This window comes from Gossypium hirsutum, chromosome A09 (assembly GCF_007990345.1).
Source record: "Gossypium hirsutum isolate 1008001.06 chromosome A09, Gossypium_hirsutum_v2.1, whole genome shotgun sequence".
Classification (NCBI taxonomy): Eukaryota; Viridiplantae; Streptophyta; class Magnoliopsida; order Malvales; family Malvaceae; genus Gossypium; species Gossypium hirsutum.
Window position 1 is genome coordinate 64,032,315 of NC_053432.1, and position 24,118 is coordinate 64,056,432.

Sequence of the window (24,118 nt, forward strand, 5' to 3'; positions counted from 1 at the left end):
AGCTGCTACAACATGTGCACATGGATAATGAAGTGTTTGAAACCTCCTGCAATCGCATCGTCTATTTCGAAGATCAACCTCGTAGGATCTAGGTGGTATACCGGGTCGACGACCGATAGTTTCAGTAACTCGAAACGTTTCATTACGTCGTGAATATACTTCTACAGTCATTGACCTCGCCATCCGACGGTTTGCAGCAATTGCATCCTTGACATCTTTTACAAACACGTGTCCCGCCTCCATTTGGTTAACTTGTTGTTGACCCATTCTTGGCATTAAGGTAGCCAACCTGTAGAATGTAGCTGAGAAGACAGATGAAATTGGAAGATGTCGTGTTTTTAACAACACAGCGTTGATCCCCTCTACTAAGTTTGTGGTCATTTAACCATAACGAAAGCCCTCGTCAAAACTTTGAGTCTATTGCCACGGCTTTATAGTACCCAACCACTGTCAGAAAGATGTGTTTGTTTGACCCTCCATGTCGCTCTCAAGTCGAATCATTCTTTGGCGAAAAATGTGTGGCTCTAACTCGTACGCTACATATGTATTAAGAAAAGATAAGTTACAACACTGCCCTAAAACATTAAAACTTATATTGAAAAGATAAGGTAATCCTTTACCCATTCTCACAGCTTGTCTCTTCCAGTCTGCATTCTTATAATCTCGCTGGAAGTTAGCCGCGATGTGCCGGATGCAGTAAACGGATCTCCATGGCATACCAGAACGCCTAATGGTAGCAATTAATCATTTCCCTCTATCAGAGATGATGCAAATATTATCGTTGCTAATAACATACCTCCGTAGGTTGGTAAGGAAGAATTCCCATGATTCCATGTTATCCTTATCGACGATGGCAAATGCTATCGGAAGCACGTTCCTGTTGCCGTCTTGAGCAATCGCAAGAAGTAGGATCTGTGTATATTTTCCATATAACCATGTCCCATCTACTTGCACAAACGGCTTGCAGTGGGGAAATGCGCGCACACATGGATCAAACGTCCAGAACATTCGATGAAAAATTCTTTTTCCCGATTGTAGTTGGTCATCTGGCCCGTAATAAGGTCGTGTCTGCAACCCAATGACAGTCCCTGGCACGTACTCCCTTATAGCGGCTATCCATCCCTGTAACTCATTGTACGATGCATCGAAATCTCCATACAATTGTTCCATTGCCATTTGTTTAGCTATCCATGCCTTTTGGTATGATACTCGATACTGGAATCATGCCTGCATTTCGGCAATCAGTACTGAAACTTTAATGGTAGGCATGTCTTTCACCATTGGCATGATGCACGTACAGATAATTTTGGAATCAAGTTTTCGATGATCTTCTGTCATACGTGTTGAAGTGCATGTGTGAAGCCCAACAAATTTTCGTATCTCCCACATCTGCGACTTCTGGATAAATGCAGCTCGTATCCGCCAATTGCAGCCTTCCGCCGACCTCTAACACTCTCCAATGTATAATGTCGGTTTAGACGTTACAACTTTATAGTCTACTGATATATTCATGCTATACCGCTTAATGGCAAAAACACATTCTTCTTTACTTTCGAATCTTTGGCCTACGAACAACTCCTCAGAATCAGAATATACAGCTATCCGGTGAGCAGGTAGTATTTCAGGGTACTCCGGAAACTCAGCTGCGTGTGCCGCATCGGGGTCTACCTAAGATATGTGTACCCCAGGATTATTGTGTATAGCAATACGACGAATCTGGTTCCCGACTGAAGACGCGTTAACGTTTCTATCATCATTAACGCATTCGTCGTCAATATCATCCAGGACCTCGTCTACGTCGGGATCACTCTCACTATCGACTTCATGATCAGAAGGATCACTACTATGGTATACATCATCACCAACCACATCAGTCTCGGGTGCAGCATTAAGATCAATGTCGATCCCGTGTATAATTGATTGGCTATCAACGTACGATATCGGAACCACCATACATGGCTCTTGAGCTCTATCTTCTTCACCTAATGAAGTGGGATCTTCAGTTGCCTCTATACCAGCTAACTTAGCAAATAACTGAATCGGTGCATTTTGGTTGTTTCGAGTCCCACAATAAAGAGCGACCATTGTCTCCACGTCTTCATCGTCTACGACTTCTATTTCGGTGAATTTTATGGGATCCGTCGAAACTGGAAACTTGTAGAAAAGTTTCGACATCCTTCTCCCACAACGTTTATAAATTTTTTCACTAATTTTTTCCTTCATATCATCAAACGAGATATTTTTACTAAATCTCATTGCTACTTGTTTGCGACATTCAAATATACATCCCACGGTTGTTGTTAAAATTTCTCCATCGAAAAAAACACATACGAAAAATTGATTCTCCATCTTCAATACTAGATCTGTTAAAAAAATTTCAAAATTTTCAAAACAGTTTCGAATAGAAAAAAATACATAAAATTTTTAATGCAAAAATTTTCATTCATAAGCTAACAAAATTAATAACCTAACAAAATAACTTTCAAATAATAAAATTACTAACAAAACTTTACATTCTATTTACAAAAAAAAATACTAAAATACCTTATCCTCCTCCTTGTTTTCTTCTCCTTTCTTTTTTTTTTTCTCCCTATCTTGTTCTTTCCGTTCAACTTTCGTATGCTAAATTTTGTGGTATATGAACCATTTGATTTTCGGGAGTATATATAGGGGAAAAGTTAAGCACGTGTGGGCCCCACCACAACCATATTCATTTGCGCCTCTGAGAAAGGCTCGATTAGTCGCGCCTCTCAAGTAGGCGCAACCTGTATTCGTATTTATACGCGAGTCATACTAACCCTAAAATAAAAAATAATATTTTATTTAAAAAAATTAATATAAAATAATCATTTGTGCCTGTCAGATAGGCGCGAATGAAAAAAACCCAATTTTCGTATATAATTGGGCTGACAACCTATTTGTAAAATAATTTTTTTTAAAATTTATTTTAGTAAAAAACCCTAAATAATTATTAAACTTAATAATTTTTTTTCTTTTCTCTCTTTGCAGGTGGCATGGGAGGGTGCAAGGCTGGGGGGTGGGGGTGGGGGTGGGGGTGGGGGGGCAGGGACACGTGGCGGGCTGCAGGGAAGTCACGCCTCTGTAGCAGGAGCGAATGGTCGCGCCTCCAGGTTTGGCTCGACTCGGTTTTGACTCGACTGAATTTTAAAAATTTAAAAATTATTAAAATATAATAAAATAATAATATTTAAAAAAAATAAAATTATATTATTAAAAAATAGGTCGCGCCTGTCAGGTATGCTCGACCTAAAAAAACAACTCATTTCCGTAAATAATGTATCTGACACCCTATTTTGGTATTTTAAAATTTTTTTTAACCTAATTGGGTAAAAAAACCTTTTTTTTCTCATATATATCAAACCCAATGTTTATTTTGCAAAAATTGTATCTAGGTCCTCTAGTCACCAACTTCACTCACTTTTTCTTTTCTTTTCAGCTTTATACATAATACTGATTGCAATTCCTTCTTTGTTCAAGTCATCTTGGAAATAAGTCCTAATTCATCCATGTAGTGTCAAAAGCGAAAGGTTTTAGTATTCGAATAGTACTTGACATCTGAAGAGTTGTTATCGGGGATGGTAGATGAAACTCCAAAATGAGGAATATTCTGCAACCTTTTTTCTCTACAAGTTTGCCTGTGCACGTAAAGATTGATCTCAACTCGTTTGCAACATGGCAACAACCTTAGTGATCTTGGAAGCTAACACTTGGGAGGACCATTCTTCTATCCATTCCTTATATATTAACAGAGAACACCTTTCCTTCAGCAGATTTTCAACCATCTCTTCCTTGCAAACCACCACTAAGACATGATTTTTCACCTTTTATAGTAGGAATATAAATATATATCCAGTTCACCTTCCATATTGAATTCCATGGAATGGACATAAAGTTCCGACTTCAAAGCTGGAACGTGCAGGATCCAACTTTATCCTTCAATCGTTTAAACTCATCTATTTCACCAATAATTGAAAACCTCATACAATTTGCTAAATAAATATGCTGTTACTTGTTTATGGGTAAACTACTCACTGAAGCACGAAGAATTGTTTAAAATTTAGAAGGGTTTATATAAAAATATTTGACTTTGAAAATAGACTTAGGAAAAGAAGTTAGATGATTTTTAAATTAATAATATTTTATATTATATAATTTATAACACATAAAAATTAAGATAATAATATATGATATTATTGTACTATAAATATTAAAAAATATTAAAGCTTGAAATATTTACAATTTTAATAAATAAAAATATATAAAATTATTAAATTTTAAATTAAAAATAATATAAATGTTTTTTATTTTTTTAAAAATTAATAAGATAGCTTAAAATAGACTTAAATTAGTTATGGAAGGTTTAAGATAAAATATTAATTCCATATATCTGGCCGAATTTGCACAGGCCATAAACTCTATGTTGAGATATATGAGAAAAAAAACTACTTTACAACAGGGTTGAACCCACCAGCCAATGACATTCAACCAAACCATCCATCCAACTACGTGGCGCAGGCTCATTGGTTGATCAGTCTAGCTGTGACGTCCTTTCCCGTATATAGTTCTTCTTTACTCCGCCCTGCTTCAGTCCATAACAATAATCGCCTACGAAATTTGAAACACAAAAGACCAAAGAGATGGATAGATCAAGGTTGCGGTCTCTCACCTTGCTTTGCACTTTGGTTCTTCTTGGATCTCTAGCTTCTACTCAGGTTCACTTTTTGTTCATGTTGTGGGTTTTGTTTTTGGTGTTGATCCGTGAATAAAATGTGAAAGTCTCTTTATATTTTGTTAAGATCTTCTGGGATTTTTCTGGGTTTATTGACCGATTGTTTAATTATTCCGTCTTTCTTTGTTTGTTTCACTTAATTTACTGAGCATAAGATTGGTGGTATATTTCTTTATAATTAGATAGATGAATTTGTCGATAATCAGATGTAATTAGTGAATTTCGTTATTTGATGTGTTTTTTTCTTGGAATTTTCAGGCAAAGAAGTCCAAGGAAGATCTGAAAGAAGTTACTCACAAAGTTTACTTTGATGTTGAAATTGCTGGAAAACCTGCTGGTATGCTTCCACTTTTGTTACTTACGGATTAATCCTGTCGGATCTGTGATAAAAGCTTAAATGCTATCCCTTAAGCTGTGACATGAATTGTCCAACAATGGTGTATGCGGAAATGTTTCTTTGAACAATTTGCAGATAGGGATGGATTTTTCTTTGGCAAGGGAAAGTATAGGGGTTGTTCAAGGATTGAACTCGGAACTAGTGTCAACTGAAAACTTTGATATCAAGTTTTCTATCACTCCATAGATTTAAATAGTAAAGAGTGGTGAAAGTAACTTAGCTTTCTATATACCGTTATTTTCTAGAAGTGGGTGAAAGCATCCTAGACTTAGTGCCTTAAGAAGAAATGAAGATTTAGTTTGACAGGGGGAGAGAACTTTAATTGAATCATTTCCGTATAGATTTCTGGATAGAAGTTATATGTTGCTTCGCATTATAGCTGCTTATGCTTTTCGGTTTAGAGTTAGACAGCTCAAAGATTACTGAACTATTGTTCTCAGGTCGAATTGTCATGGGACTCTTCGGGAAGGCGGTTCCAAAAACAGCAGGTATGATGGTGGTATGGCTACATTAATGGCTGTAGTCTGTTATTGTCCTAGCAGTTATTTTTCTAATTGGCTTAAACTTTCTTATATGCAGAAAACTTCCGAGCACTATGCACAGGTATGAGTTACTTAATCTCTTTGATCAACCTTTGTTAATGTAAATAAAGATGTAATAGCTGTAGGACTAGGGAAAACCATAAGCGACAGTTGTTGTTGGGAAATGAAAATGAAAATAAAAACGAAACTGAAGATTCACTAGCCTTTTGTGAATGGCTCCTTAGAAACTTTTATTTAAAGTAGAGCCTTTTTTTAGATTGGGTTTTCTATTACAGGTGAAAAAGGTGTTGGAAAGAGTGGGAAACCTCTCCACTTCAAAGGAAGTGCTTTCCACCGGATTATTCCAAACTTCATGATTCAAGGTGGTGATTTTACACTTGGTGATGGAAGAGGTGGAGAATCAATCTATGGTGAGAAATTTGCTGATGAGAATTTCAAGCTGAAGCACACTGGACCTGGTGAGCCAATATGCCATAAATAATATCAAGTGCAATATATAACTTAAAGAAAGACTGAAATTTTAGGACAGGACTGAACCCTTTTTTCTTCTTTTTTTTTCCCTTTTTTGTGGAATATAGGGCTTTTGTCAATGGCAAATGCTGGTCCCGACACCAACGGCTCACAATTCTTCATCACAACCGTGACAACCAGCTGGTAAATAACAAGACGATCGCAAACAGTTAAAGATGTTTATAGTTTTCAGGTTTTACATTGTTGGTAACGATTGGCTACTATTTATCTTACAGGTTGGACGGCAGACATGTTGTGTTCGGAAAGGTGCTGTCTGGAATGGACGTGGTTTACAAAGTCGAAGCGGAAGGAAGGCAGAGTGGCACACCCAAGAGCAAAGTTGTGATTGCTGACAGTGGTGAACTCCCTCTGTAATTATCAAAGCTCAAACTTGGGTCTTTTCTTTATTCCAATTAAGTCCATGATAAATCCTCCAAGATGAACCTTTTTTTTTTTTTTGCTTTTTTGCTTTTTTGTCCTAGCAGACTCGGTTTTGTCCTAGCTATAGGAATCATATCTTTCACTTGCTCTATGATATGTTATGCGTAGCCTTAAAAACTTATAAGATTTGGTTACTGGGTGATTACAAACAGCCATGAGTTTTTCAGCCTCTTGAGACTCGTTTAAAACTTGCCAAACTGCAAGAAGCTTTGTCAATCCCAACATCTGAGTCTTCAGAGACATGGGTGTAATGAGTTAAATAAATTGGCTATACTAAACATATATAACTCATCTTTCTTTTTTAAGTATTTTAAAATTATCTTTTTAATTATCTAAAAATAAAATCAATCTCTTTATTTAACCTTTAAATAATTTTAATATATTTCATTTTTTTAAGAAACTATCCAACGAGTAACCAAACTTCCTCTCGCCACTATTGAATTAAGCTCTATGATATTCCCACCATCCCACTATCAGTAAACCCCATCATAACCTTCAACCATCACCTCCGTCATAGCCACCATACTGCCTAAGCCACAATATCATTATATTCTTAACCCATTTTCCCATTGTCAAACAACCAACATCACATCACCACCATGCCCCCTAAACCGAGAGCCACTCCATCAGTCACCATCAACTCTCAACTCACCATACTAACTTAAACCCAGAAACAACAACCCACAGAAAGACTAGTAATAAACAATAGTCAATAACCAAAAATTAAAAATTAGATACTAAAAAAGATAGAGGGAGGAGAATTGATCGGTGCCCTTATTTGGACCAGAGAACTGTCTGAAAAACGAGCGACGACAGTGCAAGCACAACGATCATTGGGAAGCAGTGGTGTTTGTGGGAAACCAATCAGGGAAGAGATGGAGAAGAATCGGTTGTCGGCAGCTTAAACAAAGTCCGAATACGTCGGCAGCAAAACAACGACCGTTTCCGTTTTTTCCTTTTCTTTCCTCAGACTCTGCTAGTAATAAGGATATTCATTTCTTAAAATATCTCATATATGTAGGCAGAAATAAGAGAAAGGGTCAGATTTATCTCAACGGGAACAAAAGTAACAATATTGTTTATAATGTTACGACAACATATGTAGTAAGTAAAATCATACGAAAAGAAAAAGAGCAATTAGCCCATCCTTGAGAATTGGTAAAATTTTTACTTATTTATTATTTCCTTTTGTAGTACTTTAATGAAAGAAATCCTTTAAAGTTGATGTACAATATATGCTTCAATAATTCTTGGTTATCAAATAATTTTGGTATAATTGTGGTTAATCCCTCGCATGCATTCATGTTATCATAATTTTTTTTTTGTAAACATATTGATTAATTTTCAATAATTAGTCAATGTCCCTGAATTAATTTGATCAATGGCCCCTTCACTGTGTTGAGTAAGAATTTTTTTTAATAACAAGATGTCTTTACCCGAATAAATTTAAACAACTTTTTAACACACTTTTTAAAATTATATCAAAATAGATTTAATATTTTTTAGATAATGTTCAAACAATTTTTAAACATTTTAAAGACTAATTCATCAAGAAAAATTAATTTTAACAGATATTTAATTTTTAAAATATCGTTCCAAATACTTTTTTTTGAAATACTTTTAAAAAGAAAAAAAAGTTTTAAAAAATTTAAAAAATTTATTTATTTAAAACTCTTATTTCAAATATAATTAAGAACGGAAAGAATTTAAAAATTGTTTCTAAAATAAAATTTTCATATATTTTAAAAATTATTTTAAGCATATCATTAAATGTTCATTTTTTCCTATATTATAATTAAATACCTAAATTTTTTTATTTAAAAATGATTTAAATATAAGATTTGAAATTTAACATTTAATGACTTTTAATTTAAATAAAAATTAAACAAAAAATGAAGTATTTAATGTAATATATACATTAATCTTAAAATATAATTTTTAAAAACGTTTTATATTTTCTAAATAATAAATGAGAAACCAAATTAAAAAAATTAAAATTTTTTAAAAATATATAAATAAATTGATATTAAATCTTAATTCTTAACCTATTAAATTAAATTATGTTAATTTCCAAATAATTTATATGATATATTTCTATATATGATCTATCATATCCCTAAAGTTTCTACATTTAGAAAAACATCAATCTTAATTACATTAAAAAAATAATTACATTTTTATAAAAATTCCACTTATGAAATTAATAAATAATAACAAATAATTGTTGTAATGTAATACATTAAATACAACCATTTAAAATGCAATAAATAGAATAAATACCAAAAAAATGTTATAATATGTACTATATTCCTAACTAAATTGCGGTCCCTAAAAATTTAATTTAAATATTTTTATACATAAAAACGGTAAATATAAAATTGGGTATAAATTTAAATAAATTAAAACTCTAATTATCCTCATTTAATACATAAAAACTCTAAAATAAAACGGTAAATATAAAACTCTAATTACAACTCTAAAAATTTAAATATTTTTATAAATAAAAACGTAAATATTATTTTAACATATTAATTTAGAAAAATTAAAACTCTAATTATCCTAATTTAATTAAATATGCTAAAAAATTTAGGGCATAAATTTTAAAATAAATTTAAATATTTAAGTTAATAATAAATTGAACTATTTTCATCCAAAATAATGGATGAGAAAATTAAATAAAATTTTGCCTTCAAGTCGGATAAAAATGGTTTTTGCCCTCAAATTTAAATTAAATAAATTTTTAAATTCTTTTATTTGAAATTTAATTGTAAAATATATAAATATTACTATAAATTAATATATTTTATATATTTTATTATTTTTAAAAGAGATGAATCTTAAAATTATACATGAACTTTGATTTAATGTGTAATTTGATACACTAACTTTGATTTGGTGTAATTATACACATAAAACTTTAATTGTAATTTAAATGTATAAATAAAACTTTAATTTTTATTCAAACATGCACTTTTAAATAAATAAATACATCAAATTATTTTTATATTGGATAAATTATTGTGTATGTAATATATAAACATAAAATAATGTTATATCAATAATTATGTTAGTAATTTGTGAGAAATTGATCCAATCAAAATTTCATGTGTAAAATTACACAAAATCAAATTTCAAGTATAAAATTACACATTAGATCAAAGTTTATTGTAATTTTGAGATTTTATCCCTTTTTAAAATAGTAATATGAGTTATTTAGATAGGTTAAGCTGTTAGGCCAAGTCGAACCCAAGCTAAGGCCTAGAATTTTTTTAAATTCAAGCTTCAGCTCAGTTCATAAATAAGTATATTTATCAAATGTTTACAAAATAAATTACTTTTTTTTTTCAAATATAAACTTTCAGAGGATATTCTAATAGAGATTTAATTATGCGAATCCAAGAGTTATGCAAGTGTGAATGGAGAGTGCTCTTAAACAAATACATAGAGAGGTGAACTTAGCTGCTAATATTTTAGTTGGGTTGATGAAAGGTTCTCTTGTAGGCATGAGAATATTTTATGTTGCTCCTCCACAGGTTTATGATTAATTACGGACAGACAAACGTGTTATGACATCCAACCCAGATTCTATTGTTAACTTATAATTGAAACTTTTATATCTTGTTACCCAAAAAAAAAAATCTTTTCATTAGATTTTTTTTTTCACTTTTTAAAATTATTTTATTTATGAAATGGTGAAAAATTTGTAAAAAAAAATATAACATATTTTAATAAATATGCACAATCGATCTGTGTGAAACACAAATTTTTGAAGTTTTATTGTGATTAAAATTAAAAATATTTTAAAATTTTTAAGTATTAATATGAACACATACATTGTTATTGTAAAAATCTAAAAGGAATAAAAATACATATTTTATGTTTTTCTTTTTAATGAAGATAATTTTATTAACTATGTATGATCATGTTAAATTCGGTAAAAATTCTGTTTTTAATAAATTTTAAGATTGATTTTAATTTTTGAATTCCTTTCGCAATTTAATTTTTTAAATAATTTTTTTACTAATAAATAAAAAGTATTAATTTCATTTCAATAAAGTTCATTATATGGATTCTATATTAACATTTATTCAAGTAATACATTTAGAAAAATTTTATATTATATTTAGAGTAATATACAAAAATAGTCACTTTTGTTTGCCTCAGGTTACATTTTAGTCACTTATGTTTGAAATGTTACGTTTTAGTCACTTATGTTATTATTTTGTTATGAAGTGATCATTCTATCGTTAAGTTCCTTTATCTCTCTAACATTATTCCTACGTGACAGTCCAACCAGATTTTAAGTGCCAACTTGGATTTCTAAATAGGATGAAAATATATTTTTAATTAATTAAAATTTTCAAACCTAAACCTTAACTAAAAAAACTGTTCATATATTGAAAAAAGTAAGAGACAGAAAAAAAATTAAAAAAAAGAGATAAACAGTTCTTTGAGATAAACAGTTCTTTTAGTTAAGGATTAAGTTTAAAAATTTTAATTAATTAAAAATTTATTTTCATCCCATTTAGATTAAAACGTATTTAAAATATAGGTGACTAAAATATAACCTGAGCCAAACAAAAGTAACTATTTTTGTAGATTACCCTTATATTTATAAGATTGAGTTTTAACAAAAATAAAACAAATTTAAAGCATTTAATGTAAATAGATTCTTAAATAAAAATTTAACAGAATTCATAAACACATTTAGGAAATTGTATATAACATATAACCAATTTAAGACAGTATTTTTATAAATAAATTATAAAATTATAAAATAATTTTAATTGATATATATAATTATAACCAAATCCGTGCATAGTGAATTTATCAAAATATTTGCAATTCTCATGTAAAATTTTGAATAGATACCATATCAGGCAAGCATTCTTCCTAATATTTACTAATTTAGAATATGCCATTGATTTTCTGGGCAAACAAAGCTCTAAGAGATTTCTTCACTCTCCAACTTTATTTGATACAACAGCCCCAAAGGGAAAATGCTCCTACTATACTCGTATGCTTAATTTGATTTATCATAAACAGAATTTAGTAAAAACTTTTGTTGCCCCTTATATTGAGGCCGGATAACCTGCTCTACACTCCCCGGTGATCTTGGCAGATCCCGTTGACATTCCGCCGAAACTAATTTAGATGAACTAAGGGAAGCATGGAACTCGTCATGCCCAGCCGGCTTTGTGAAACTCACCTCATCATCTCTTCTCTCCAACCAGCATGTACCCTGCACCTTCCTTGTTTGCACCTCCTCCTTAATTCTCTGGAATGTCAAAAAAAGAGAATAAAAAACCACCTTATGAAAGAAGCATACACCAGTTTTATATCCGAACCAACACAATTTCGTATATAAAACATCGTTAATATTCTTCAAGTCTAGAAACATAGTTTATAATCATTTGATCCAGATAAAGAGAGTAAAAGCCAAGTGCCTCTATGCTCAGGGAGCTAATTGCTTATGAATAGCAGCACATAACAAGTTCCCTAAAAATAACAAAAAATTAATAGGAAGCAGATGTGTTTTTTTTCAAGACTAAGACATGTCGATTGGGAGTAAGTCTTTACCATGAATGTCAAGTCATAAACAAAGCTCAGCACCGGATAATAATAACAACTGAATGTCTTTTATGCGAGAGAATTGGTGAAGGTTGAGATATACCTTGACATTTCAAGAATAAGAATAATACCAACTGAAAGAACTTCACAAGAAATGTTTTGGCAAGCAATTTTAGAAATGTCATTTTGTAAAATCTTCAATCAATCAAATCATCACCTCATGGTAACAATAGCACAGAAAGCAAAGGGGAGGAAAAAGCCCTTTAAAAACACACAAAAGAAACCAGGCAGAGTTTCCTAAGGAAAGAACTTTTAAGTTACAAATCCCAGTTTTCGACATGCAACAAAACAACAAAACCAAATGAAAGTATATATACGATGCATTCATCCACACAATGAAGCTACCACGGTCAACTGCATATTTACCAAAGACTAAAATCAGGATCCTATATGTTAACCATGACAAGAAACCTATAATTCCTTTCCAAGTACAAATCATTGACAAAAGTGCAGCAGCATCACTGCATTATACGGTCTGCCTTTCCCATTTACCCCCAGCTTCCAACACAGAGATCCACATAATTCACTCCCTTGAAGAATATTGCTAAGCATGCACTTGTGCTACACAAATGAAACTTTCAATCAATGCACATTTCAAATTGTTCCATTTACCAACATAAATTTTATCCTAAGTTAAAGTCTCCAAAATTCACAAATTTTCAGGGGGAAAAAGAACATATATGAAACAGTACCTAAATGTCAACTAAAACAATTTCATATCAATGAGAATAACATAAAAAAATAGCCTCAGAATATGAAGAAACAAACCTGCAACAATCTCAAGTCGAACTTAGGGAGACCAATATGAGCCACGGTAAGCGAACCAAAAAAGTTTCCCACCAAAGCAGCATCGGGAACAACCAACCCATGGACCAATCCGCCGACAAACCCACCCAAAAAACTATCTCCGGCACCTGTTGGATCAATCTGGTTTGCCCCAAAAGGCGCAATTTTCATCTCCCCATCTTTCCAATAAACTTCACATCCATCTTTCCCATGGGTTACCACCACACAACACCATTGCCTCACTTCCTCAACCTCCATAAACAGTGCCTCGTCCGAAGAGGCCTTCAAAAACTTTAATCGCGGTAACAAATGGTAAAACCCACTCTCTTTTAACCGCACAAGCTTTACCGTCCCGTTTTCGTGGAAAGAACGGATCAAAGCTTGGATATCAACGAAAACGGCGTCGCATATCTCCACCATTCTTTCCAGCGTTTCCGGTAATATCTCCCCGCCAACCCCAACCGCCATTCCGAAATCGAACTTTCTATCGGGTAGATCCGATGGATTAATCGGATCGCAGACTTCGACCCGTTTCAAGACCCGGTCCTGATGAGCATTTTCGCTATAACCCTGGTCGAAATAGGCGTGGAAGACGGTGGTTTTGGAAGTGGGGACGACGATGGGGTCGTGGTTAACAGGGTATTTAAAATCGACCCCAACTTTAGAGGTTAAATGGAAAGAAACGGAAAGGCCGGTAAGGACGTTGGAGATGAAAGAGGCTGCTCCACCAAGGGTTTCGGCTACGACGGCGCCGCCTTGGAGAAGGACATCGTGGCAGTAGTTACCGACAATGAGAACGCTTTGAATTGGGGTGTTTGGGGTTTGAGGTATGGTGGTTACCATGGTGGAAAGAAGGTGAAAAAGAAAAGGAGGGAGCTTTGTTGTGGTGAGTTCTGGTCTGAGATCATGGAAGATGAAAAGGAAAACAATGGAGAAAGGTTTTAAGAATTGAGGGAATCCATTGAAGAGAGAGAGAGAGATTTAGAAAGGAAGACAAAACAAAAATCTAGGTGTCAAGAAGGGGAGGACGCGCGCCAGATACTGGTTTATTTGAGGCTTATTTATATATATAGGTAGCAAAAAGGCCAAAAACTACACACCAATTAATAGAAGAAAACAAGGGTTATTTCACATTTCGTCTTTAAACTATCATTTCAACTTTAAATTCATCCTTCAATTCCAAAAACTCTTCAACGCATCCGTTTTGTATAATCAAGTCTCTTTCTCAGTGAATTTATTGTATCAAATTGTAAATATGTATAGATCAATGATATTTCGAATAAAAAGTAAAAACATTTCCCCATTTCCTCTCAAGAAAATTGGAGCAACTTAATCTTCCTTAATTTTAAAAATGAGTAATCAATGATAATTAATTATGGTGTTAATATTTTTCAGCAATTGTGCATAATTTTGATTGGTATAATAATAAATTTAGCTCTCAATGCTTACATATTTTGTTAATTTGGTCTTGATTTTTAAAAATTCAACAAATTTAACCTCAACATTTACACATTTACAAAAACATTCCAGGCTAAATTTGTTTAAATCATGATTAAATTGTTAGAATGTGTAAATTATGAGAGCTCAATTTGTTATTATACCAATCAAAATTATACACAATTGAAGAAAAACATTAACAATATGATTAATTATCCTTAGTTACTTTTATATCTTTAAAAGGGACCAATTTGCTCAATATCAAACTTGAAAGATACTAAAGAGGCCTCTTTTACCAAAAAATAGAATTATTCTTTTTTAAGATGTTAAGTCCAAGCTATTCATATTTATAACATAGTTTAAAACAAAAAATGATGGCAACAACATAGTTTATAACATAGTCCAAGCTATTCAGATTTTTGAAAGGGACTAATTTAAAATTTAAAAACATAGTTTGACAACTTATGATGGCAATAACTCAAAAACAAAATATGTTTTTATAGGTTGTTTAAAAGCTTATAAGAGGGTCATTTAATTTTAGTTCAATTGGCATACGCATTATCATTAATATAAAAAAAAACGTAAGTTCAAACGCATTAAAATATATTATCCTCATATTTATAAGTTGAAAAAAAATTATGATAATTTTAGATATTGCATAAAAAAAATAGGCATAATCAAAACTTATAATCAACCTAATAAAACAACCTTCGTGTCAAACAAATATAACTTAGATTCCTCTTTTCCCCAATTCTTCATAATTACAAATTTAAAAAAAAATTTATTTTAGTATTTTTTATAATTTGTTAAAATAAAATGAAAAAAAAAGTTATTAAAGTGATTGGGTTCTTTTTTCTGTAATGCACAATAAAAAGTATATAAAGTTCCAAAATTACATAAAAAATATATATATAATTAGACTAACTATATGTAACTTCTGTTTGATAATTTTGACAAAATTACGTCAAAATTCATATAAAAATCTTAAAGTTTAGCTTCTTACAATGTTTAAATCATTTTGCTTATTCAAAATAATAAATAAATAAATCAGATTAGAAGTCCCTTAGAAAAACTCAGCCAAGTTTGATCATGTCTATATTTCGTCAAATAATGTACATATATCAAAAATTAAAGCTTATATTTAAATTTCATAAAAATATATTAATTTAATTTCTATCATGTGCTTGAAAATCAAATTAAGTCACGTTTTAGCCACCATCTTATCCATGCAAGACTTATGAATATATAATCAAAAATATAAATTCCTATTTTCTCTACAATAATAATACAACTATAAATTACCAAAAATGCTATAGTTTTATTAATATTTTACAATTTTGTGAATAATTTTGATCTAATTAATGAAAAGAAAATTGTTTAAAGTCAACTAACCATTGAATCCTGAAAAAGTCCTTCCCCTACCCCTTTATCAAGAAGAAAAAAAGAACAGAGAATTTATGTTGTAATTTCATTTTTAATTCCTGTTGCTTATTTATGATTAAAAAAAATGGGGGATAAACCATATAAAGTTGAAGTAAGCAGAGAGTAATAATGGAAGGAATGAAATAATTGCCAATTTTTTAGATGCCAAAGTTGACAAGAAAAATACAGAATGAATTCAAGGAAGAATTCCATGGCATCTAAAATGACTAGACGAAAGTAAAGGAATATGATTCTGCCTCATCCCAATCTATGCGTATGTATATATGTATATATATCCACACAAAAAAAAAATCATAATAATTGTTTCGAATGTGATTCTACTTTTTGGAGATTTACTTACAATTCTTTTTCTTACCTATTGGATATCAAGATATGCAAAACTATGTTTGAACACAAACCACCGTTCACACAACATTATAACAACTGCTTAAGCCTAATCCATTCAAAACACAGCATGCAGCAGGGCAGGCTGTGTAAACAATCAACGATAAATAGCTTGCACATGAAGATTGTGGAAACAAACACAGCATCCGAAAAAGAGAAACAAAACTATACTGTAAATCTAATTTCTTGTATTAGATTTGAACACGGTGATTGCAGACCGCATTGATTGATTGCTGACTCAATAAGTTAATTCAAGCAGTACAGAGAAACCAAAATTAGATTTGTTTATTTACTACGTAAAGGTCAGGATATGATGACAGGATAATGTAAGTGATCAAACCAGCACATGAAGATTCTCAGTCAGCACAGATTCCGCCCATAAAAGTCCTTGGATTAGGACAGCTCCCCTAGAAATGAGCTTGGGAGAAATCAAAGCCTGGGTTCTGCAGAATGAAGATAACATATTGTTAGTGTAACATGCAAGTCATCCCTACAAGTGGTTGGAATATGGCTTGAACAAGGTATTGAGACAGAAGCTTAACCATGTGGATTCAGGCCTCAATGAACCACATTAGAATTGATAACAATTCAATCACACTTAGATGCGCAACTAAGAGGAAATAAAAGAACAGCTAAAATGATAATTTTTAGTTTCTTATGAAATGTTACCATTTATATAGAAGTGATCAAAAGACAAATGAAATCCTGAAAAGAAAGTTTTACTGGCATCAAAACTCAAAGCATTCCAAAATAAGCACATAATACTAGCATTTTTATTGCTACCAATTACAATGCAGAAATGTTTCAACTCTGAACCAACCTTAATATAGAACAGATCGAACTCCCATTTGTAGATCAAATCGTCCTGTAATTCACAAAGTAGCTTCTTGGTTTATTAATTATTAGTTTAATCTTGCTTTGTTCCATATAAGATACTGTTTTATGTTATGTAGTACATTAGCCAAAAGTTACCTATGACAATAGGACCTCAATAGAGATAAAATAGTTAGACATAAAAATAAAGAATAATTAGTACAAATTTAAACAAGCAATTAGAAAGATATGTAAAACCCTTGTAAAAAATAACACCTCTTCAAAATAAGCAGAAAGTTTTCCTTCTTTTTGTCACAAACAAGTCTTTAGAGTGGCTAAAAATTACCAATTGTGAACAATGACTAAAACATGTGGAAAAAATAATACCCCAACCAAACGTAGCATTAGTGTTAGAAGCTTCCTTTATATGACCATGCGTTTTCTCTTCATATTGCTGCTGGTTAACCTCGCATGCTAAGCGACAAGATACTGTGTAAGAACCGGGAAGTTAGTTCCGTTACCCATGCCACATCAAGAGTAAAACAAAAATCGGAATATGCAGCTTCATGATGGCAGTCAAAAGAACAGATGCTTCTAGTGAGATCATGTTGCGGACATGGAACTCTTAATAAAAATCTTAGGAGAAGTTAGGTAGGACTCTTAATAAAAGAAGTTATTTTATTTTTCTCAGGAGAAGTTAATTGTTTTAGGACTCTTAGAATAGAAGTTGTGTTTGGTAGGACTTTATTTAGTGTTTTACTTTATCTAATTATTGTAATCTCTATTTAAAAGGACCTATGGAATAATAAAAGGTAAGCAGAATTTTTATTAGAAACCTAAGATATTTGGGTGTCTCTCTAATGAGTTCTAAGGTTTCAGTCTCCCTTGGACGAGCTGAACTATCAATCATAATAGGTCGTTCTAAGAATTGAGATAAAGGGAAGGCAATTGATTTCGGCTTCCCCGTCAATCACTTGGTGACACAATCCTATTCTCACATTCTTAACAGATCATTTTCCATTCCTCATCAATTCAGAAAGCACATAACTAAGACAAGATTTCATGCTTCTTGAGAAAAACCACTTCCAAAAGTCTGTAATTATAGTAGATAAGTAGCAACACTCCAATGTGAAACATATGCAGGTCAAGCATTAGCTAATGTGAGGCTTAAGTTATAAACACAATTGACATGTCAAATTCAGGCGATACTTGTCTTTGGAAATTTTCTTTTGTTAACACTTGTTACTATGATCCTAGACACATTATAAAGTGACAAGCATGCGTTGAAAGAATTAATGTATGTAATTGATACAGCTATTCCTGGAAAATTTCAGAGGAACTATGGATCCACGCGAGAAAAATATAAATGAAACAAGGTAAAGCTACACATAGAATACAGCTTGCTGAAATAGAAAACATCCGACCAATATCTTACTTAAGAGAGAAAACCTGAATCTTATAATTAAACTAGATATAATTAACACAAAGACAAATGAAAGTTTCTCAAGGCAAGGTCGTCTGTCAGCGTAAACAACTTTTAACCTGGGATACGCGGGCTCGAAGTGTCGGATACAGAAATGTGTCTAAGAGGGACATACTAAATTTATTCTAAGTTTTTCCATACATTTGAATGATCATACCTCCATATCTATATCTAAACATGTGTTCGGAAAGGAAGCAAGAAAACATAGCTTTTAACTAGCATCACAAAGGAACAAATCGACCCAAAAATGAATAAGCTGAGCACCTTAATTTTAGCAATTGTAACACTAGAATAATCCACTACAGGATGAACTGAAAAACCACATCATAACATTTAGCGCAAGTAATTTAAAGGAAACACATGATTCACCTCTTCCTGAAACCTATGAAGCATGAGGCGCTTTTGCCCGAGATCAGTCGAATATGGGTCTAGCTGACCCTGACCTAGTATAGGTGATGACCAGGTCTGACCCTTGTCCCTCTTCTGCAATGTTATGTGCATTATATCATCCTCTGGCCTTAATTAAAATATCCCCATTTTAGATCAACTCCAAAAGAAATTAAATGATGATTCATCATCCTAAATCATGGATTCAGCCCGGTTCACCGTAATGTCAAGTTTCTATTTTTTTTCTCTTTACCCTAACTTGAACAAAACAGTAATTTTCCTGGAAAACAAAATACCTAGCGTCCAATGAGATGAATCAGTCTTCACCTGCAGAACAAATGATGCTGAAAAAAAAAAGAAAACGAAACAGAAATTATTGAAAATGTAAAAAAAAAATGATATCAAAATTGAAAAAAAACTGCTTGGAGTGGACATTGGAGGTAAATTTATGTAAATATTTACAAGGTCTGGTCCCATTCAAATACCTTTTTTCACCTAAAAATTATAAAAGAAATTATAGAGTTTTTTAAAATAATGAAATCGGAAAGAAGAACGAGGGCGAAAGCGAGAAAGACCGTTGTGAAGGAAACTGTGTCGTTTTTCAGAAGCCAACTATTCCGACCGTCTTTTTCAGCGGTTGGATGTTTCGTTTTTCAGTCACTGATTCTCTCTTCCGTTCTTGTTCCCGCGGTTTCTTTTAATCTTAACTGGCGAAAAAATAAAGGGTAAATTATAAAAATACTCATGGTTTAAATTATGGTCCCGCTGTTTTTTTTAATCTTAACTTAAGATCAAATCTCAAATACCAATCGTAAAATCAAAATGAAAATTATTAAAAATTTTGTGTTTCTTTTATGGTCTTCTAAACTTCATTTTCTAGTTAAAGATTTATCAAAGTTTGATTTAATTAATTCTTGAAACTTAATTTGTGCTTTAAAATTTTTTATTTAGTATTCACACATCGATTAAATTATCTAAAAATGTTCATTTCCAAGCATATTTATAGAAATGGACAGATTACACAATTGTTTACTAGAAATGGCCACTTTTTTGCAAAATATGCCTACGTAGCTGCGTTTACGAGGGAAATTGCCAACAAAGCGCGCTTTTAAGGAGCGTTTTTTGCCACGTCAGCAAAACGCTTCCACGTAAGCGCGTTTTGCTGATGTGGTAAAAAACGCTCTCCCAGAGGCGTACTTTGCTCCATGTTTTTATATGTTAGGGATATTTGCATGTTTAGTTTCTATGATTTTTTAGGGTTTTAAGGTTAGGGTATTGCCAAAATAAGTTAAGGTTTAGTATTTAGGTTTTTGTTAAAATAGGTTAGGGTTTAGAGTTTTAGTAGATTTTAAAAATTACGATTTAGTGTTATTTTATAAAAATTATTTAAATTAAGGTTTAAGGTTTATAAATAAATTAAATAAATTAAGATTTTTAGGGTTTTAAATAAATTAAGGTTTAGGGTTTATAGTTTTTAAATAAATTAATCAAATTAGGGTTTAAAGTTTAAGGTTAAATTTAATTAAATTAGGGTTTAGTTTTTTTTAAAATAACATTGTATTTATTTTTTTAACAAAATTGACTATTTGTACCCTAAAAAAATTATTTTGAGAAAACATTTCTGAATAAATAGTGTCAAAAACGCTTGAAGCAGGATGCACTGTCAGCAAAATTACAGAAAAAAGCTACCACGTGGACGCTCTTTTTCTACAGTAATTCCTGAAAAAATAATTTTGAAAAGACGTTTCTGAACAAATAGTGTCAAAAACGCTTCAAGCAGGATGTGCTGTCAGCAAAAATCACAGAAAAAAGCTCCCACGTGGACGCTCTTTTTCTACAGTAGTTCCTGAAAAAATAATTTTGAGAAGATGTTTCTAAACAAGTAGTGTTAAAGCTTCAAGTAGGATGCAATGTCAGCAAAATTTCTGAAAAAAGCTCTCACGTGGACGCTCTTTTTCTACAGTAGTTCATGATTGGCCTTAGGCTATAACGAGGCAAATTTCATTCTCAGGATGCATAAGTTACAGCAAGTAAAATTAGAGAGGCTAAGCAGAGTAGAAATTAAAGATGAGTGGATGTATTAGTGCTGTTATTTACTATGATGGTGAGGTCCGTGACACCGAGAACAGAGTTGTTTTTTTATCAGAAAACACAACACCAATGGTTTTTAACCAGAGTATAGATTTTACAGAATTTCGTAAAAGAATTAGGCACAAAATCTTCGGAACGACGCCAAGTAGGGTTTCTTTTATTAAGTATCGATTTTGTGCTTCGATTGATCCCGTGACATATGACTCATTTGATATCAAAGTTGTTCGTAGCTTTGAGGCGATGGTGCAAACTCATCTCGCTAGTGGATCACCCTATCTTGATTTATATGTTCAATTTTCATCGCCAAATAAAATATTTGCGACTTCAACATCAACTACTGTTCGAGAGGAATACACGACCCATAGCTGACACTCTGTTAGTGAAAGGCAGAATACGGAAGCACCTGTGTTTGGTGGCAGTATGGAAAACACAACTCTTGCACGACACTCTGTTAGTGGATAGGATATGCACATTGTGGGTCAATGTTCGATGCTGGAAATACGTATTGGGGAATGGCATCAACTTCTAATGGTTGGCAATCCACATCTGATTAGAGACGTTACGAAACGTCCACAAGAAGGGATGATGTACTCCCTACAACGAACATTGGCAAGGAGACCTCATACGTTGCAGATGATAGTGGATTAGAAGATGAGTCTGATGTGGATCCACCTCGAGAGCCCGGCCCCGATGGTGCAGAAGTTGCATTATTTTCTGAACCAAAGCTTGTTCTATCCTAACCTGAAGACGTTGAATAGGGTTCAGATGAAGAAGAAAAAGAAGATCCGCGATTTAGGGCGTACTCCTTCCCAACTATATGCATAATGTCGATATATTGACAAATGATATGTTGGAGTTTCTAGATCTACCACACAGAATGCGTAACTGTACAGGTTCGACATTAGATTCGGGTGATTTAGAAGTTGGTAAGGAGTTTTCCAGTAAGGATAGTTTTCTTGGTACTTTGAAATAATATAGCATCAATCAAGGGGTTAGCTACAATGTGGTTAAATCCAAATTCGAGAAGTTCGAGGCCAAGTGTGCAGTTCAAGACGGTACATGTTCATAGAAAATCATGACTTCTTTTAGGAAAAAGACAGACTTATGGGAGATAAAAAAGTATAAAGGTTCACATATCTGTGTTGCCGGTATAGTATCATTGAGTGTTTAGGGTTTTGAATAATAATGTTATTACTTAATGTTGCATTATTTAACGTACTTCGTTGACAAGTGTTTCATAAAATCATCCCAAGATGGATTCAGATGGATTCAGGCATGATAGCTAGCTTAATACTACCAATGTTAAAGGCGGATCCCAGGGCTTCTATGTCATGCATAATTGCCAATATTCATAGCTAATTAAGATACACTTCCTCTTACTGCAAGGCTTGGATAGCTAAGTAAAAGGCGTTGGAAAAGATGCATAGTGGATGAGACGCTTCATATAATGAGGTTTAGCAGTGGTGTCAGGTGCTGGAGAGGTATGTCCCAAGTTACATAACAAACCTTGAAACGGTCCATGTGTACTACAACGACCGATTGCTCCGTGGATGCCAAGTGTTCAAACGTTTGTTCTGGAGCTTTAAACAATATCAAGACGCATTTGTGTATTGCAAGCCATTGGTACAAATTGACGGTACCTTTATGTAAGGTAGATATACCCATCCGCTATTGCTAGTTGTGGCACAGGATAGCGGTGGGAGAATCTTTCTAATTGTGTTTGCAATAACACCGGAGGAGTCAGCTGATGGATGAGATTTCTTTCTTTCTAGGTTAAGGAGGCATGTATGCCCCCAACTTGATATCTGTGTTATATCGGATCGAGGCACTGGAATACTAGCCACAATTGAGTGATATGGAAGCCTATGAGATCGCACATACCATCGGTATTATCCAAGGCACATTGTGTCCAACTACTACGGGCAATATCGGTCTAAGACTGAACGAAAGCAAGTGACCAACATGGGTATTTTATCTATATTAATATACTTTCGGTTGTAATATTCAATTTATTCTGAATGGAATATTAATATATAATTTTCACTATCAACTTATATTGGCAGGGTACTAGATTAATAATGACCGTTTTCATGAGATGTTGGGAAATTTGCGTTTAGTTAACGATCAAGGCGCAGACTACCTCTATAACATACATTTCGAACAGTGGACACAAGCATACGACGACTACCTACGATATGGTCATATGACCACAAACTTGCCTAAATGCATAAATTTTGTTCTAAAAGGAACGTGTCATTTGACGATAACCTCGGTTGTACGAGAGACATATTTTCGTTTGGCGACACTATTTTTAAAGCGAGCAGCGAGTTAAAAGGCCAAATACAGGGAGGCCATGTATGATTACGAAAAGTATTGCAAGAAATTAACAAGGCAAAAACGTGGGCCAACATGATGCACACTGTATGTCATAATTGTGATAACCTATGGTTTCGTATGACTTAGTTTGGTAGACTGAGCAAATGTATTATCGGCGGGCAATATCGTGTACACCTGAGAAATAGAACTTGCGACTGTGGGACATTTGACGCACTTCATTATCCATGTGCTTATGCAATTATAGCTTGTCAGAATCTCCGTTTGGATTCCATGAGATATGTCAACGAAGTGTACAAAATAAAATACATGTACAATATGTAGAGACACGTATTCCCACCGGTCCCAGATGAACGTAAGTGGTCATCTGTATCGCTTGCTCCGTTTAAGTTGTTACCGGATAGAGAATTACGTCGCAAACCAAAAGGTCGACCTTGCTCGAGTAGAATACATAATAATATGGATATCCGGGAAAAAACGAACCAATAAAAGTTGTGTGGATGGTGTAGAAACCCAAGTCATACAATTCGATCATGTCCAAATAAAAATAGTTGATAATTGCTGTTATGAAACGATGTTCATTATTTCTATTCCGCCTTATTCAAAAGAATTTATATTTTATTAAAAATATAAAATTAATTTACTATTAAAATATAAAAAACAACTTCTTTTTTATTAAATGAAACAAT

General features: G+C 32.7%; 2 protein-coding genes and 1 long non-coding RNA gene across 6 annotated transcripts; 1 reads left to right on the forward strand and 2 right to left on the reverse strand.

Moving 5' to 3' along the window:
• The first annotated feature begins 4,409 nt into the window (after positions 1 to 4,409).
• Positions 4,410 to 6,791, forward strand: LOC107889059 (peptidyl-prolyl cis-trans isomerase CYP19-4). The gene is made up of 7 exons (XM_016813358.2): positions 4,410 to 4,733; positions 5,009 to 5,087; positions 5,588 to 5,635; positions 5,727 to 5,750; positions 5,965 to 6,147; positions 6,268 to 6,343; positions 6,436 to 6,791. Exons 1-7 carry the CDS (start codon positions 4,659 to 4,661, stop codon positions 6,572 to 6,574), a joined length of 624 nt encoding a protein of 207 aa, XP_016668847.2. The 5' UTR covers positions 4,410 to 4,658; the 3' UTR covers positions 6,575 to 6,791.
• Positions 6,792 to 11,516: 4,725 nt separating this feature from the next.
• Positions 11,517 to 14,125, reverse strand: LOC107889058 (inositol 3-kinase). Of its 2 annotated transcripts, XR_001681630.2 has the most exons (3): positions 13,040 to 14,120; positions 12,638 to 12,832; positions 11,755 to 11,918 (listed from the first exon to the last, which is right to left on the reverse strand). XR_001681630.2 is itself a non-coding variant. In XM_016813357.2 (2 exons), exons 1-2 carry the CDS (start codon positions 13,898 to 13,900, stop codon positions 11,664 to 11,666), a joined length of 1,116 nt encoding a protein of 371 aa, XP_016668846.1. In that variant the 5' UTR covers positions 13,901 to 14,125; the 3' UTR covers positions 11,517 to 11,663. The 2 variants fall into 2 exon arrangements, 1 of the variants encoding a protein (XP_016668846.1); XM_016813357.2 differs by lacking the exon at positions 12,638 to 12,832 and having other exon boundaries at positions 11,517 to 11,918; positions 13,040 to 14,125.
• A 2,364-nt stretch (positions 14,126 to 16,489) lies between these two features.
• Positions 16,490 to 19,728, reverse strand: LOC107889057 (uncharacterized). Of its 3 annotated transcripts, XR_005901094.1 has the most exons (5): positions 19,580 to 19,728; positions 18,987 to 19,348; positions 17,142 to 17,623; positions 16,991 to 17,026; positions 16,490 to 16,764 (listed from the first exon to the last, which is right to left on the reverse strand). It is a non-coding gene; the product is annotated as an uncharacterized lncRNA (long non-coding RNA). The 3 variants fall into 3 exon arrangements; XR_005901095.1 differs by lacking the exon at positions 16,991 to 17,026 and having other exon boundaries at positions 19,580 to 19,717; XR_001681629.2 differs by lacking the exons at positions 16,991 to 17,026; positions 17,142 to 17,623 and having other exon boundaries at positions 19,580 to 19,717.
• Positions 19,729 to 24,118: the final 4,390 nt, after the last annotated feature.

Coding starts and splice junctions, on each gene's coding strand:
- LOC107889059 (XM_016813358.2), top strand. CDS start 4,659: ATGGATAGATCAAGGTTGCGGTCTCTCACCTTGCTTTGCACTTTGGTT. Junction 6,148..6,267: donor GCTGAAGCACACTGGACCTG/GTGAGCCAATAT, acceptor TGTGGAATATAG/GGCTTTTGTCAATGGCAAAT. Junction 6,344..6,435: donor ACAACCGTGACAACCAGCTG/GTAAATAACAAG, acceptor TTTATCTTACAG/GTTGGACGGCAGACATGTTG.
- LOC107889058 (XM_016813357.2), bottom strand. CDS start 13,900: ATGGTAACCACCATACCTCAAACCCCAAACACCCCAATTCAAAGCGTT. Junction 11,919..13,039: donor TCGACTTGAGATTGTTGCAG/GTTTGTTTCTTC, acceptor TTGACATTCCAG/AGAATTAAGGAGGAGGTGCA.